Below are 17,575 nucleotides of genomic sequence, written 5' to 3'. Positions count from 1 at the left end.
ATGCCATCATAACACACACTGTGATAGACAGTCATGCAAACGGCTAATGAGGCTGCGAATTTTTGAAAAATACCTAAATCTTGTTTGAGGACATTTAAGTTTAGCGTGAGGGTGAATGGTGCAAAATTTCCAGACCACAGACCACTGAGTTAGAACCATGTATCATGTTGGTGTAGCTGATATGCTATATAATTACATTTGGCAGTGTCACTCTCGCAGTAGGAAAAGTGCATTTGTCTCCAAAATTTGATTGAAACTCCACCATATGTTTATGTCAAGATCATAAGCAAAAGACTCAAATTTAGTTTGATTGAAATTTAATGGACTAATTTCAATATATCTCATTCTTTCATTGAATGCTTTTCTTTTTAGAAATATTAAAATGTCCAGTGTGTAGGATTTGAGAGGATATATTGGAAGAAATTGAATATTATATAATAAGTTTGTTTTCTTTAGTGTATAATTACCCCCAAAAAAGAAGCATTGTCTTATTGTTACTTTAGAGTGAGACATTTATATCTACATAGGTAACGGGTCCTAGTCAGTGGAGTAGGCCATGTTGCACCACCATGTTTGCTCAGAACAGACAAACCAAACACTGGCTCTACATTGGAGCATTTGTGTTTTTCATGTCAGCCACCGTAGTTAGCAGCCCCTCCAAAACAACCCAAACAGTATCAGAAAAACACAGATTTTTAACATGAAACTGCTTTATTTTGTGTTTTCATTGGTTTTGGAGAGGAAGAGACCTCTGTGGATAATTTGGCTCATGGTAAAAGCCTCTTGAACAATGAGCACAGAGGGAATCTTAACCTGGAGTTCACAGTTGGCACATGAGAAAGGTTTCTGCTGACTGCCAGTCCTCACCGCCAGATTCCACTGAATCCTACACACTTTACTGAGCATTGCTGGAGGAAGCCTGAGATTTAAGAATTTCATTGCCAGCAACTGGTTATCTGTAATTATTGTGTACATGGCATTAAATGACTTGAAACATGAGATAAATAAATAAATAACTGTAATGTAATGTAATTTTTCAGGGTCAGTTTGATTTGTGATATATATAAATATGTATGTTAGTAGATGACTGACTAATACCTACACACTTAACTATGCAGCATTTACATTGTGAAATAGCACCTCTGCTCTTTTCTCCTGCAATTAATGTTTTATTTCAAGCATTTACATTTTTTATGATGTTAGTGGAGATGGTCTGCATGTCAGGTGAGGTGGCCCACCTGTGGGAAACCCTGACGCCATAGGAGACCACATAGTGATGGTGTTGGATCTGGACTCATACAGAAAACTAACTACGTATTTTCCAGGCCCATTGCCTAATTTTCCACCAAACTAAATTAAGGATTTTTAGACATCCTGCTAACAAAGCAACAGATGGAACAGACCCTGTTCGAGGCCGAGGTTAATAACAAAAAGACTTAAGCAGAGTGAAAGGAAACATGGATTCCAGAGGGAAATATCTGTAGACCTCTCTAAGGGTCCGTCTGTCACTGCTCCAGCACTCAGCAACAAGCCAGAAGGTCACACTCAGCTTTTCCTCCTCACATCTATCAGTCAGGTTCTGTTAATAGCTCTAATGATAAACTGTGTGCCAGAGAGTTTATTTATGAAACAGCAGGGCACAGAGAGCCTCAGCACTGACCCCAAACTCCACTCTAACATTCACACATCCACTCTCCTCAAAGGCTGAAGCTTTGCTCCTTTTCATTATTTTGACAAAGCACTTAATTGACTGATTAACTAATTACTGCTTGATGTGTAACCAGTGGTGTTTTTCTAATGTCAATCTACTCGGAAAATCATTGAACAATGGGTTTTACATGTGCTGATCCTATGCACCATCTTTATAAGTGTAGAAGATGTTTAGCATAATGACAAAACAACAAAACTAACTTTCTACAGTCTTTGGAGTCACCAACTCTTCTTCTTCTTTTTTTTTTAAAAATATCTTACATACGTCATTACATATGTCTGCACAGTATTTTATAGTAATAGAGTTTAGAATATTTTGTAAAAACAAAAGGTGAACCCACTGGCACAAAATCTCCAGTTTAACACTTCAATGTGTCAGAAAAAGGAAGTGTTGCATAGACTGCTCAGTGTGTGATGTCTCTGCAGTACTTACCTCAAGCCAACATTGTGTGTGACTACAAGAGGTAGTGTGACATGCATGTATCTCTAAAGAACAACAGTTCTTTCCTGTTCTTAACCCAGTCGTTTCTTTGCCTCATCTCAATCTAAAGGATCAGTTTACCACATTTACAAAAACACATTTGTCACTTTCCTCTGGTGGATATATCCATAAAGATGGAATGAAGGTGGATGGAAATTCATTTGTAGTGCGAAAGTATGGAAATATGAAAAAAAAGAAAAGAAGCATAATCATTACTTATTCCAGAGGTGGTGGCATGGTTAGTGTTGTTGCCTGACAGCAAGAGGATTTGTGGTTCAAACCCCAGGTTGGGAGATCCCTTATGTGCGGAGTTTGTATGCTCTCGGTGTGGGTTTTGTCCAGGTACTCCAGCTTCCTCCAATAGTCCAAAGTTAATGACTCAAAGTTGGCCATAGGCATTTGTCTGTCTCTATGGGTCAACCCTTTGATAGACCCCAATCACACAGAAAGCATTTCAAGCAGCAGGAGGGAGCTTTTTGTAATTGCTGTTAATGAGAATGAAGCCCGAGTTATCCTAAAGTATGCCTGAAAATGGTCATCATTGAAGCGAAGCTCCTGGACCAACCGCTGGTACTCGCTGTGATCCACCCTCTTTTTTAGGATCTCATGTGCCCACACAGATCTCTGTTTCCCTGTGCCCAACAAACTATTTACTGACAGCCTCGCACCCTCAACCAGAGCTAAAACAAGTGCCCCCTGCCTGTCCATTTTAGGAGCTAGATACTAATTACCATGAAGAAAAACTCAGCAAAAAGTGACAGATTGATTTTTTTTTTTACAAGTGGCACTTAATTAAAAAGGAAGTGCGTTTCTGTGTGATCACGGTCATTGTCTGGCGACCTGTCCAGGGTGTTCCCTGCCTCTAACCCAGTGTCAGCTGGGATAGAATCCAGCCCCCTCGCGACCCCGAACAGGATAAGTGGTTGCATAAAATGAATGAATGAATGAATGAATGAATGTATCTGTTTACATAAATTAGTCATCTATAACTATAAAATGAAAAGATGTTTTGCTGCCTTTCTCGTTACAAGTTAAGAGTGCTATAGGTAACACCTCATTCCCAGGTCATCAGATAGCAGCATTTTGGGTTGGTGGTTTCGTCCGACTACCAAACCAAAACATTGGTATTTGACGACCTGGGAATGAGACTCAACAGCTTTCTTCAAAATTACATACAGCACCTTTAACAGTTAGTTTGCCATAGACTGAGAGAAAATAATTAAATTCACCATGAGGCTCAAAGGCTAGCGGCAGCTTTTAAGGTGTAATGTTTTCTTGCATGTTAGTCAATGCATGAGTTGATGTGAATCAATCAACACATCTAAAATATCAATATGACAACTTTGACTATACCATTTGTCTTTATTGTCTCTCCTGCAAGACATACACTTTAGTGATGATTGCATTGAGTGCTTAAAAAAATGGATATGAATTTCAACCAGAATATGCAAATTGTAAATATTCTACTTTCTCATATGAAGAAAAAAAGCAGCAGAGAGTGAGTCTGCAGAGGAGAGGAGTTAAAGGAACTGATATGCTGAGAGATGGACAGCTGCCTCACAGACAGGTGCTGGAGCTCAAGTAATTCCCAACTCAGCAACACAACAAACCACAAGACACCTCTGCCCTTTACTCTCCCTGCTCCAATACTCTCTGCCCCCTCCCCCCTCAAAACAAACCCACAGTGGGTCCCTCACCTCCTCTCCACCTCCTCACCCTCATCCCCTCTTCGTCCTCCGTCCCAGAACACAGAGCCACTTCATCCTCTTCAAAAGCATTTCAGTGCTGAGTCCATACATGGCATTCCTCAGAGCTTAGGGTGTGTTGTGATAGCTAGGTGAGTCTATAGGCCGGTGGGCTCGCGTGTGATGAGAGGCTGCAGGGTCCCGAGGTGGACTCTTGGGAAATAATCAAACTAGCGATGAAAAGAGTGTTTTTGTAGTTCTCTGTCAGGTTTCCCTGAAGGCGTTTTAAGAAATGTGTGCAGCACAAGCAGACTTAGACTGTCCTAGAGATGTAATATACTGTACTACGGGTGACTGATCTGTGGGATACATTTAGGGGTTCAAGGCCTGGGGATCCTCAAACTAACATACTCACAGTCACTGAGAGTGTAAAGAAATGTGTAACCCGATGATTATCACTGCAGGAAGAAGTCAAATACTCACAGTGCTTTGTCCAGATGCTCTTGTTTCTCCTCAAGTTCCTTTTTCAGACTCTCCACTTCAACCTTCAACTCGATGTTCTGTAAAAAAAAAAGTCAGTAAAATACAACAATAAGAACCTGCAGATAAGAGGAGTAGAAACCATGATTACAGAACCATCATGGGGTGACAACATCATATTCATTGACAATATTAGGGTTTGGTAATGTTGACAAAAAACATACTGTGATTTTTTTTTTTTTACCTAAAACCTTGATAGAATAAGATAATATATCAGAGATTGCTTTTGGTATGTTCTGGAGATATTTATAGGGAAAAAAGATGCTAGAAAACATTCATGTGCATCTTCAGAAATGATCAAAAATCAGCAATTTAATTTAATAAGCTGTACAACCAATGCACTCTTCTTTCCAATGGTAAATGTCTAGATACATGATAATGCCAGGTGATCATTGATCTAATATCACAATATTAATTCATACTGAGGGCACAGAGACGATTTGCTGGTAGGTTTGTTAATAGTGTATATCAATGTACCTTAAACATCATGTTTAGGCCATGAGCAAGGTAGTTTAAACATAGCAACAATACTGATGCTGCATTGTCAGTAAACTCACTGGTGAAAGTGAGTTTCATTGGAACAGTCATTCCAATTCTCTGACTGAGTGACATTATGAAACTCCTATTGATCCTGGTGTTCTCATATCACAGTTTAAAACATTTAAATATCTGAGTCCATTGTAATTAAACTGATAAAAGTGACAAGTTCAACCAGCTAGACTCTAGTTCAGTCCTACTCATAATCCAACTAACAAGTTAGAAGTGAGCCAGCATTACAAAGAAATCATTATGCACTTTTTAAAAACTATTGATTTTTGCATTATGTATCAAAAGAATAGTGGTAGTTTATTATCATATAGATTTTACAAACACATGGATGATGATTTAACATCAGCCTGGTATTAGCATACTGCACCTGCTTCGAATGCTATTAGCCCATTAAATGGCTGTTATCAGTTGTCACTGGGAGCATAGATTTAAGGAAGTATGACCCCACTCTACTTCCTATATGCATGTTTATTGTTAGTTGGTGACTTCTAGTGACTGTAGTAATTACGATCGGCGCAAAGAAGGAAGTCGGTTGATGCAGTATAAAGAGCGTCCACAATAGGGAGGAGGTCCTGGTGCATGGGTGGGTCAAAAAACACAGGACTTAAACCCAGGAGACCACTTTTCGTGTCTCATGTGAAACGAAAAGTCAGCGTTGACCTATTTTAACCAACGTACATACTTAACATACTTAACACGTGTAACATAAGGTACATATGTATGGAACTAATGGTACAAACACAATTTAACCCAAACCATGATCCTTTCCTTAACCTAACCAAGTAGTTTTGCTGCATAAACCTAGTGTTGGATATGCACCTTCTGGCCTACTGGTCAGTGTAGTTTGCCCAGTCTGAAGCGTTATAATGGTAGTGATAGCAACTGATACCAGTCAATTTAATGGTCTGATTTGATTTGATACCGGTGCACAATAACACACTCCAAAGTGTTCTGATATAGCAAAACGAAAACCAGGACATCTATACTGCTATCTAATTTATCCTTCAGCAGAAAAATAATCATATGGAGTTCTCCTTAGTACTGCAGAGAGACACCAAATGAGCTTCCCAAGTTGCACGTGCTGACCTGTATTTCAGGGAGCTCTGTATGACTATAAATAGCTGGTAGGGATATGAGCACCTGCTGCATGTGTCTCCTCTGAACCCCCTCCCGTGTAATATCAACTATTCTCCCTTCCCCTTTTCCCTCCCCCCTCCTCCCCTCTGCACCCAGCAACATCTCCACTTTTAACTCTTGGCTCTGAACGCAGCAACAAACCAGACTGATCTGGCTGTCATTTCGCTCACGTGCAGGTATCTGCCTGATTTATTTTTCTGTACATCAATCTGGAGTTACACTTCAGTGCTCCTGGGATGAACTTCGTGTCCATGTGCAGCAGGTCCGATTACTGACACACTGACACACAACACAGGTGTTGCTGCTTCTATCATAGATGCAAGGCACACACATGAAAATAAACTAGTGGATTGCGTGCACAGTGTGCCCGCATGCATGCAAACAGCAGGCCTGAGGGCTCTCAGGCTAACATAATGTGGGTCATTGGGTCTATAGTGGCCGACAGAAAACAGGTCAGACAGTTACTGCAGAGGCAGTTAAAACAACCATCCTCTCAGCAGACGTGTTGGTCTCTTTGGATACACTGCACTGCCTGTCTGTGCCCTTCATCCGTCCAAAAACAGTATAACAGTCTTTTAAGGCTCAGTGTTTTATGGATCTACCCACTCTTATGAGTGTATGAGTTTCAAATGTTTTCCAGGTTTTATGTTCTTATGCATTACAGAATTCCTATTGTAAGAAAACAATGAGCACTATTTACAGTCAACAGGCTCCTCTTGATCTAGAGATCCACAGATTTTGACACTTAAGATCCAGTTAGGTGTAAAATGAGAAGACGATATGTTGTAAAGATGAGATGTCTACATGCTTACAGTACACGAAGGTGAACAGGTGCCACACTGCCAGCCTTTGATGGCATATATGATTGCATGATTGCAAACATGGGTTACAGTCTGTGGATTTTATGACTGTTGGATGGATTTATGTCAGCAGGTCATCAGAGCCCTCTGACAGTGCTCATGGACTTGTCTCTCCTCTATCCACTGATGCATTACTTTTAATGCAACAATTTGCATTGTTAGCTTTGTCATATTATTTAATTGTGGCATACTCATTTTAATATAGCCTTAATTCTTCAAAATTACAGTAACATAAATAATCCAGACACCATGGAGGAGCCCAAAGAGACTTCACAGTTTTAATGTGAGTGTCCCATTGTGGCTAAGAGGCCTTAAAGGAACAGTTCGACTCCAAAATCACAAATACATATGTTTCCGTCTTATCTGTACTGCTATCTATCAGTCTAGATTGTTTTGGTGTGAGTTGCAGAATGTTGGAGATATCATTCTTGGAGATGTCTGCCTTTTCTCTAGTATAATGGAACTAGATGTAGATGTGCCAAAAAAAATTACATTTAAAGATCTCAGCAGCAATGTCTCTTTCCAGAAACCATGGCTCAGTTACTCAAAATAATCCACAGACCTTGTTTTGAGCAGTTTCATGTAGGAACTATTTTCTGTCTGCTGAACTACACCCACCTACCATATTCCTGTGCAGAAGGTAGCGCGCATCTACTCATGGATGAGAGGCTTGTGCTCGCGACAGTGTGAGATGTAAATATTATTGGTGTCCTCCTCGGCTGAGCCATAACATTAGCCAGCTCAGTGGTGCTAGGTGATAGGTGGCGGCTGTGGCTTGGTAAAAAGAAAATAGCTTCTACATGAAACTACTAACAACAAGGTCTGTGGACTATCCTGAGTACTGGGTCAGGATTTCTGGAAAGAGACATTGCTGTTGAGTTTTGCAAATGTGTTTTCTTTGCACTGTGAGCACCACAAGCCGAGTGCCATCTAGTTCCATTATATTGGAGAGAATGCAGACATCTCTGCAGCTGATATCTGCAACACTCTGCAACTCACACCAAAACTATCTGGTTGATAAATAGCACTATATGTAGGAGTAAAAATATTTTTACTTTTGGGGCGAATTGTCCCTTTAAGTACCTGTTGATTTTGCTCTGACAGCAGTGAGACAAGCTGTAGTCTCTGTGAATCAGCCTCACAGGTGGAAACTTCTGACTGACAGTGTGTATGAGCTGTTGCAGAGCAGCCTGAGACCTGCTGTCAGTACTAATAACTGTCAAACACAAACCTGCAGCTCTGGAAACAACAAAGCTGACTGCACTGCAGAGTAACTACAGAAATGCATCAAATCCATGTAGACCGAGGTCTTTGATAATTTCCTGCATGTATCATTAATCCATTCACTCACCCTCTTGTGCACACCATCGCTGCTTTCCTCAAACTTCTGCTGGATCTTCTCCTCCAGGAAGTAGATCCTGAGCTTCAGGCTGAAGTTCTCCTTCTTCAGGTCATTCAGGTGCTGCGAGATAGTGCGGCAACCAGGGAAACCAGGATTAGTCATCATGACAGGTGGCTCTTTTGTAGGGGGCATTGCAGCCCCCCATTTAGTACCGCATAATATGTGAAAAGACAGGGCTGAAGAGAAACAGCACTGTCTGACTGAAGAATCAAACTATCCTGATTATACAGAACTCAGATCAGTTCTCTGCTCTCCCTTGCCATCACACTTTGACAGCCAGGAACAAGAACAGAGTCATGGTCAAAACATAAAGTGGACATGTGCTCCTCTGAGTTTGGATTTGTTAAAGGAGGGTTGGGGATGGCATGCAGGCAGGCAGAAGGGATTATGGGAGGCAGGAGGGGGGGCGAGGGGATGTTTCCTTTTTTACCACGAGGAAGTCATGCCAAGAATCTGAGACAGGAGAGTTTATGTGTGTGTGTGTGTGTGTGTGTGTGTGTGTGTGTGTGTTGATAACAGGCACAAGTGCTGAGCTGATGTGGAAGACTCTTAACATTTAGACTTGCGAATGTGGGGTTGATTTGATGAGGTGAATGTTTTTCTTCAATTTGGACTTTAATTAAGATGGTTGACATGAGATCAAAAGAGACTGTCCTCATCAGAAAAAAATGAAAACACTGAGTCATTTCTTCAAACACTGAAAATAACCTGTATTTACATTTGTCCAAAAAATTACCTCTCCCAAAAGTGAAGGAACAAAACCACGTAGGGAGTAAATGGATGGGCACACAGCTGTTTGTTCCTACCAACAGGCGACACTGGTTTCCTTTAACTTTGACCATAATTGTTCCCTAACCTTAACCAAGTAGCTTTAGTTTGCTTAACCTTACCAAGCCATAAACACAGAGGTGACAGATAAAAAACAAAACAGTCATAGGAATCTTAATGATTTTGGAAGACACTGAAAAAGATCTGTATGGTTGTTTGTTTTGTAGGCCTTTTACTCGTTCTTGTCTGTATTTTTACACTGTGGTTTTGGGACTTTTACCTTAGGCATAGGAGTATACTCTCCACCACTGACAGAAGCTTGTACTGCACTGACACTGATGCCCTTAAAAAAGAAGTATCAGTGGATTTTTTTAAAGGGGTGTACTGTAAGCACGGGTAGAATATGAGACAATATGCCCCTGAGCACAGATATGCAAAAGGCCCCACCACCTCTCCTACACAGGAGCAAGGCACTCAGACTACGTGGCAGTTTTACCCCTTTCTTTTTTTGTTTTGTGTGTCTTTGAGGTAGTTTTGTGTCTCTATGCAGTTCCTTTGCATCTTTTTGTGGTCTACGTGTGTCTCTTTGTGGTGATTTTGGGTCCCTTACTTGACGATTGCAGGTGAAGGCCTGAAAGTTTGGATCCCTGGAGCCTGTGCCTCCATACCATACACAGAGAAATGACTAGTATATGGTCTAATAATACGATAAGATCAAGGCCTATAGAGGACAACTGGTGAGCAGTTTCCTTTTACTGGCTGAAGAGAAGCTTCACTGGGCCAAGTGTGATGGACAGCTGCTGGAAGCACCACTACTATAGAGTCAGAAGACAATCTGTGAGGGAGAACAATGAGACGGCAGGGGTGGAAAAAAGATGCCCTTTGTCTTTTTCACCACCATCCTTTGATTTTAATAGATAGTTAAGGAAAGATGGGATGGAGAATTCATAGAGTTCCAAGAAGACAACCACAACATTAAAAAAAATCTGACTGAACTTGCACTAAAAATAAAGCAAACATGTGCATCTGAGATGTGAGTCATATTGCTGGAGTGAAGAGTTGCGGGATGGCAATGTCTCTTTTTTGTTTAATGACTCAGTAAAGCTTTGGTGATTTGCTGATCAACAATGTCTAAATGTCTAGGTTAAAATTGGGCAAGATTTCATTGAAAAGTGAATGTTTTTTAAGACATCTAGCTTAGATAAAACTGTTCTCCCACAGCATTTAAATGGCTGTATTGCATTATGAGGATGCGTTTAACTGCACGTTGAAATATAGTCTGTGAAATGAAGTAATGTTCAATGTTTTGGACTAGACGTTTAGACTTCTTGGTCATGTGCAAATGACCAAAACTAAACTAGAAAGTTCCTCCACTTTACATGTTAGAAACATCTTCCAGGTCAGTTCATTTAAAAACCCTGCTGACTGAATAAGAGTTTTCAACCTCACCCTTGCAGAAATAAAGCCAGCTCCATACAAAACACTGCTCTAAACTCCCAGTTACGATCCATGGTTTTATCCATCTCATAAGTCAAATCAGTCTCTGACCACAGGGAGGCACTAACGCTCTACCTGAGCTCAGAGAGTCCCAACATCCCTGCAGATCTCAGGGAGAACAGCAGCGATCCAGAGGCTATTTACAGAAGCCGTAGCCCTGCGGCTGTCACTGAGGAATGCTGAAGTGGTGAGACGCTGATCACACATGCAGGGCTGTCCAATGTGCTGGCACACAGTACGAGACTGACTGACGGCAGATTACAGCTACACACCAGCATATGGCTGAATGCAGGAACACATGTTGTATTCACATTCTGTGCATACATGCACACGAGAGCTGATTAGAGAGAAAATATATGCAGATAGTTTCAATATGAAATAATCTGACACAAGACACAAAGACAATTAAGATGTTGATTGGCCCCTTATCTCAAAGGGTCCCACACTGTTTGTTGTGAATAATGTGGGCTTTGTGTTATACTTAACAATAATTTCTTAGTGTTTCTTTTAAACTTTACACGTTTTGTGTAAAACTAATATAGACCACAAAATTATGACTGCAAATTTGCTTAAAGTTACCACAAATCTGGTTCTCGTAGGGCCCACATCCGTCATTAAAGCAAGTAGCTGTCATTTTTTCTTGCATTAAATTTTTTGCAAGCCCAATTTACCGCCAGCAGTTGTAACTTTTTCTAAAATCTAAAAAGAGATAAATGGTGGCTCATGGCGTGATGGAGCAAAATTAACTTTTTTTTTTAACCCAAAGCACTGCTGTTACAATAAAATGAATGAGGCAAGATCAATTTCGCTAACTTAAAAATTGGGATCTAGTGTTGACTGACTCTTTAATAATTTATTACAAATTCCATATACATCTATTATTATTATAATTACTCTTGTAAGTATGTCATGAAAAGAAAAGCTGTCAGCAAAGCAGCTAGGCTGGAAAATTAAAAACCAGCCATTAATTTGTGGTGAAGAAAATCTGAAAGTTATTTTCACTATTTCGATTATTTGTTTTAATCTATAAAATGTCTTTAAAATAGCGAAAATTGTCCATCATAATTTCTCTGAACAGAACATGATGCCCTAAAATGTTTGTTTAGTCCAAAACCCACTTTGCAATGAAACATGAAAACAGCAAATCTTCACAACTAAGAAGCTGGAATCACAGAAAGTTTGACATTTTTGTTTGGTTACAAGCAATTGTGATAATTGTTCACATTAGTCTGTCAGTCAACTTGTAGAATAATTCATTGTATCAGCACTGTTGTCATTGGATCATATTTTTTTGTCCTCCAGATAGTAACATGATCTGTAAACTGGATGAGAGTGAGAGCTACAATGATAAATTGATTGATAGTTGTCAACTATTTTATTAATTGCCAACTAATATTAAAATCGATTGATTGGTTTGTGTAATTTTTTAAGATAAAAAATTCTCTAATTCCAGAGACTTAACTCAACAATTAATCAGCTGATTGAGAAAATAATAAATCGACATTTTTTTTGTTTGTCCAAAACAATGAGGAAACTACAGTACAACATACCGCACATCCCCATCTTTGACACCTTTGTGATGAACTTCAGCACCAACTGTGAGCACCTACAGCTACAATGTTCGCCTGTCCGCATACTTTTGGCCACATACAGTGTGCACTCCAAGGTCCACATCTAACCTCCAAATACTTACAGAGGCCTCATGAAGGAGCAACACTGGCTGACTACTGAACACATTAGCCAGGGTGATTTGTCAATAACCAATAATCAAGAGAGGAGACTGAAGCAAAAATATATTGCTGATGACAACACTTTAGAACAATCTCAATTTGACAACGTTTGAAAACACAAAACCACAACAATTGTTCCAAAAATCAAACCAGATGAGTTTTCTGGGTTGTCATCTGCTTTGGGATACATGCTGTGAGGTGATCAATGATTAAAGTGGACACACACACAAACACACACACACACACACACACACACGCACACACACCACTGATAGTTTTTTGGCCAAAACATTTGGGGGAGTTAGACACAAGTGCATCACGCACACTGAAAACTGAAAACCAATCTGGTGCCGACGAGAGCTGGAGAAGAGACGGCGACCGCAGCGTCTCATCCAGAGGTCACGCAGAGAGAGAAAAGACTGAATTTATTACAACACGACGTGCCCGTGAAATGAAATCATCCTAATTCTGCAGGACTTTTCCAGCATCAGAGCATAATCCAACACGAGAGAAGGAAAAAAAACAATAACGAAGCATTAGAACATTTTTCCAGGCTCATGATGCTCCAACTTCTACCCCACTGAGTCTTATTATTTGGGAGCAAACTCGGACCCCGTTATTAGAATCAGAAAGGATTAAGACCTGAAATATCAGGGTACAAGAGGGGATCCACGTCAGATATTTTCCACTGTCCCTTTCCCCATTCCTGACCATTTGCATGCACCATTGAAGGCTGTTTTGTTGTCATGGCAGCATGGCAGGAGGCAGCCAAAAAAGTTTACTAACCCCTACCCTCTGCTTCATCTTTGTGTCGAGAGAGGTTTAAAAACCATCTCTGCAGGAATAGGAGTGTAATTGGGAGTTTGCATGTGAGTGTGTGACTGTGTGTGTGTGTGTGTGTGTTTTGGATTGGCAGAGTGCTGGGTTTTTTCCCCCTTTACCGGTAACAGGAGCTCCTTGATGCCAGCTAGCTCGACATTTTCCAGCCCTGCTCTCTGGCAGTGCCAAACCCCTAATGCAATTCTGCAGGGGGAATGTCTGATTGTGTTTATTGTGCTGCCACGGTCCACAGTAGACATGGTGGTTAAAAATTATAATTTGTAAACCTAATTAAATCATCAAGAGAGCCACTAAAAATATCCCCAGGAGGTAATTAAAACTGTGGACAGAAAGAAGGGAGACACACCGTAGAGAATGCAGATAAAACCTGCGCACTGGGCGGACGCTGTGGCGCAGTTTATTATATTCAATGTCAGGTCACATCATTTTAATTTATATGGTGCCTGAAGGTACCTGTACGCTTATTTGCTTCTTTTACGATAAGAGGATGGATAACAAGCCCATGTCTGTTTGGTAAGTACAGATCTGGAGTCAGTATGTGGTTAGCCTAGCTTAGCATAAAGACTGGATGCAGGGGGAAACAACTAGCCTTACTCTCTTAAAGTGAAAAAATACACTTGCCAATACCTAAAAAGCTCACTGATTTACACGTTCTGTCTTATTTGTTTAAAGGCCAAACGTGAAAGAGTTCACTGTGTTGAGCGTCTGGCGGTTGCCCCCTGCCCAATAGGCCTGCCCGGCTGATCAGTTAGTGGGCATGAGGGTAGAACAAAAAAGACAAGATGGAGAAGCTGATAATTTTGGTCTCTGAATACCCAGAGTCACAGTGCCAGCAACTTTTAAGGACAACCAGAAGAAAAACTAGGCTGGGGACAACATTTCCACCAAACTTCAGATGACTGGCAAATTGATAAACATTGATTAACATGTAGAAATCTGTAGTGCATCATAGCGGCAGCAGCCCCTTTTAAAATGCTTTGGGGTGAAATTTGTAGGTAGGTGGTTGTCAGGGAGGTTACTGTTACTGCGCTGCACTGTGAAAGCAGCTTAAATCCTATACACTGGCTGTTTAATCCATACATGAAAAGAAATGTAAAAATAACATTTGTGGTTTTAAGGGAAGTTATGCCTGTACAGAGACCAAAACCAAAACCTTTGCTCACCAACTGTATCTGGCACCACTTCAAAATTCACCACTTACATTTTCATTACGCCTGAGTTCATTATACTCACTTTAATAATGATGTTTTTGTTTTAGACATCAAGTACATGATCTAAAGTTGTGTTCAACTCAACTTTACTCAAAGTCAAAGGCAAATTTTAAACTTGGAGTGTTTGCATACAAAGTCAATACAAAGACATGTTGATGAGAACTTGCCCTTGGCAGTGTAATTTGAGGGAAGACCCGTCCATGCAAAGTGAAAATGTTTCAACTTCAGATTTTTTCAAATTTTTTACTTTATTCTGAGGATTCATAATTCCAGTTTGTGAACATATGGAGATCACAGAAAAAGGAAAGGGAAGAAGATATTCGAATAATCTGAGTTTCTGGTCAGTTTAGGGATCAGTCAAAGACTTAGGCTGAGCTGTCAACACACCAGACTCTAAAGCAACCCACTGAATGTACTGACTCTCTAGTAAAACACATAAAATATAAAAGCTTGTTGAATATGCTCTTCATCTCCATCTGCTGCCATAGCCATTGTAATAGCCTCTCTACCTGTCTCTACTGTTGAGCTGCCCAATCTGAGAAGTGCATGTGCAAGGTAGAGGTACAGGAACATCACTTTGACACACCACCCACACGCAGAACTGCATAATCTCAGTTTATGGACTTTTGTGGTTTAGAAAAGAAAAAAAATCATCTGCTGACTTCAAAGTAAATGTAATGAGTAATGAGAGCTTTCATAAAAATGTAGTGGAGTCAAAAGAACAATATATGTCTTTCAAATGTAGTGGGGTCAAAGTAGTAAGTTTCCAAATAACTCCAAGTCAAATTTCTCTAAGGAGACCAATAAATGAACTGAACTGAACTCAACCAAAGTACAGATTCTCAAAAACTGTACTTCAGTACAGTACTTACGTACATGAACTTTGTTACTGTCCACCACTGCAACACACACAAACAGTGATCAACTAATTTACAGCCAATCTCTGAACCCATCGGAACCCTGACGTTTGTTGTCACCATAACAACTAACAACAATCTCCATATTACTACTACTAGCAAAACTACCATAGCAAACAGTTCAATGTCCGTTCTACTCTCATTTTATTTTTATGTTTTTGCCTCTTTTGCTCTCCGCATGGACTGTTTACTTATAGGCAACCAAGGCCTGCTCAAACTTTATTAGTCAATACGACTCGGACTACAGACGGAAATCCTTCTGATACCAAAATCGTGTCCTATTGTTTACAGATTCTGCTTCCATAAACGACATCTGTTCATGGAAATCAGTGTCTTTATGTTGTTAGGTTGGCTCTTTGGGGTGAATGAATACAGATGGCACAAATACTCAAACTATAAAATTTGCACACATTTAGTACAGAAGTTGTCTTTGTGTTCCATCTCAAAACCACAAACCTGCAATAACTGATTTTTCTGGCCACTCGTGGGCAGCGAAATTGAAACAACCAATAGTTATATTTTAATGGAACTGTAACTGTTTAGGTGGGTGAATATGAGAGACATGACCGATACGGTTCAACCAAAGTGACAGACACTTTGACATCAGACTGAACATTCAGAGGGAAAGAACATTGTGTGTTTCCACTATTAACAAAACTGCAAACACAGCACAGGCCAGTTCCTTCTATATTTAAAACAATAAGATGGAGTGTGATGATTTGAAACAGCATTAAATCCCTCAGACAGCTGGTTATTGCAGACTTCAGAGGTCACACTGCTGTTATTAGTGAGTATGACACAGTGACTGTGAGCCACATTAAATCTGACCACACACACTGAATTCATATAATTGAGATTCATTGCAAATGTTCATAATAAAATTACACTCAATGCCAAAGTCCCTGCAACAGATTATGTTACACTTCACCCCTAAAATAGATTAATGAGGGAGAGAAGGCCACGTGCTACTGTTTTCACACTGTTAACGAAAACGAAATACATCAAGCAACTTTTAACAAGTGTGTAAAATAACACAATTTATTTTTCTGAAATGGAACTATATATTTTTTTCATTTTATTTTCCAGCGCATAATCATTTCTCCCCACACCACAAGGCACATAATGACGGACAAAACAGCTGGGCTGACGTTCAGAGAAAACACAGCTCAGAGTTTGAGATTTATTTATTAGGGAAAATTTATCAAGCAGAAAATTTAAAGACTGGCTGTGTCCAAAGCAAAGCCTGCTGTGGGGCGAAGGGCCTGACCAAAATAAAATGTAATGAGCTGCAGGCTAACATCAGTTTGGACTGTCAGTGGGAGAACCCACTACAGAATATGAAATAGACCGCACAGTTACAGCTATGGACGCACAAAACAATCTAACTGTGTAATGCAGAATATAAGAGCATGTAAGCTCTAAATGAACAATGAACAGTGTCACTAATCAAACTGCAACAAGTGACTTGACATTAGTGTGGGACACAATTTAATTCTTTCCAATGCAAGAAAAGCTGCATTTAAGGAATACTTCACTAAAGCATGTTTTAAAGGTCCAATGTGTAGGATTTAAAGGAATATATTGACAGAAATAGAATAGAATATAATACGAATGTTTAACTTGTGTATCATCACCTGAAAATAAACATAAATAACATAAGTTAAATGTGTTTAAAGAAATCATTGGGACTATAGTACCATTCATAGAGGCTATGGTACAGTTCATGACTAAAATAATAAGTTGAATGTGTTTAAAAACCAGACATCCCTTTACATTTTTTATTTTATTGTGTCTTAAATAGTAATCTAATGCATTTTCATTGTACTTTACTTGTTATTGTGTTGGTGTAATATCTAAACAGACCACTAGATGATGTATTGAGTTGGGAGGAACCTAAAACCCCTTAGGGGCAAGTGCTTGAGCTGAATGCAAATTTTCTGCCTCTCTGATTATACTGTACATACAGGGGGGTTAATATTCCTCAGTGTCACATACATGTACCCCAGGATAAGGGATAAGAGTGTTGTGAATCCTCTGCAATAATGTGCAGTGCGTAGAGTTAACTGGTTTTGTGGTAACATGTTAAAATGAGATGTTTCCACGGTCATGCTAGGCTAGCAGCCCTGTTGCTAATGGGTAAGGTATTGTACACAGCACAGAGAAATACTATGAGACAGCAAAAGGGGGTTGTTTTGTTACTAATGTAAAGATATATTAAGTGCAACATAATGCATTTATTTCACAGTCT

General features: G+C 39.8%; 1 protein-coding gene across 1 annotated transcript in view; it reads right to left on the bottom strand.

Moving 5' to 3' along the window:
- The window catches only part of LOC125895244 (phosphodiesterase 4D interacting protein), a 114,624-nt gene that overhangs the window by 50,611 nt on the left and 46,438 nt on the right, over positions 1-17,575 (bottom strand). Inside the window, exons 4-5 of the mRNA XM_049586909.1 lie at positions 8,314-8,424; positions 4,360-4,436 (exon numbers count right to left, since the gene is read on the bottom strand). Coding sequence (XP_049442866.1) covers positions 4,360-4,436; positions 8,314-8,424 — 188 coding nt within the window. The remainder of the gene's footprint in view (positions 1-4,359; positions 4,437-8,313; positions 8,425-17,575) is intronic.

Source organism: Epinephelus fuscoguttatus, linkage group LG10 (assembly GCF_011397635.1).
Source record: "Epinephelus fuscoguttatus linkage group LG10, E.fuscoguttatus.final_Chr_v1".
In the NCBI taxonomy this organism is placed as follows: Eukaryota; Metazoa; Chordata; class Actinopteri; order Perciformes; family Serranidae; genus Epinephelus; species Epinephelus fuscoguttatus.
Note: the sequence above shows the minus strand (reverse complement) of the source record. Positions and strands in the feature narration are given on the sequence as shown.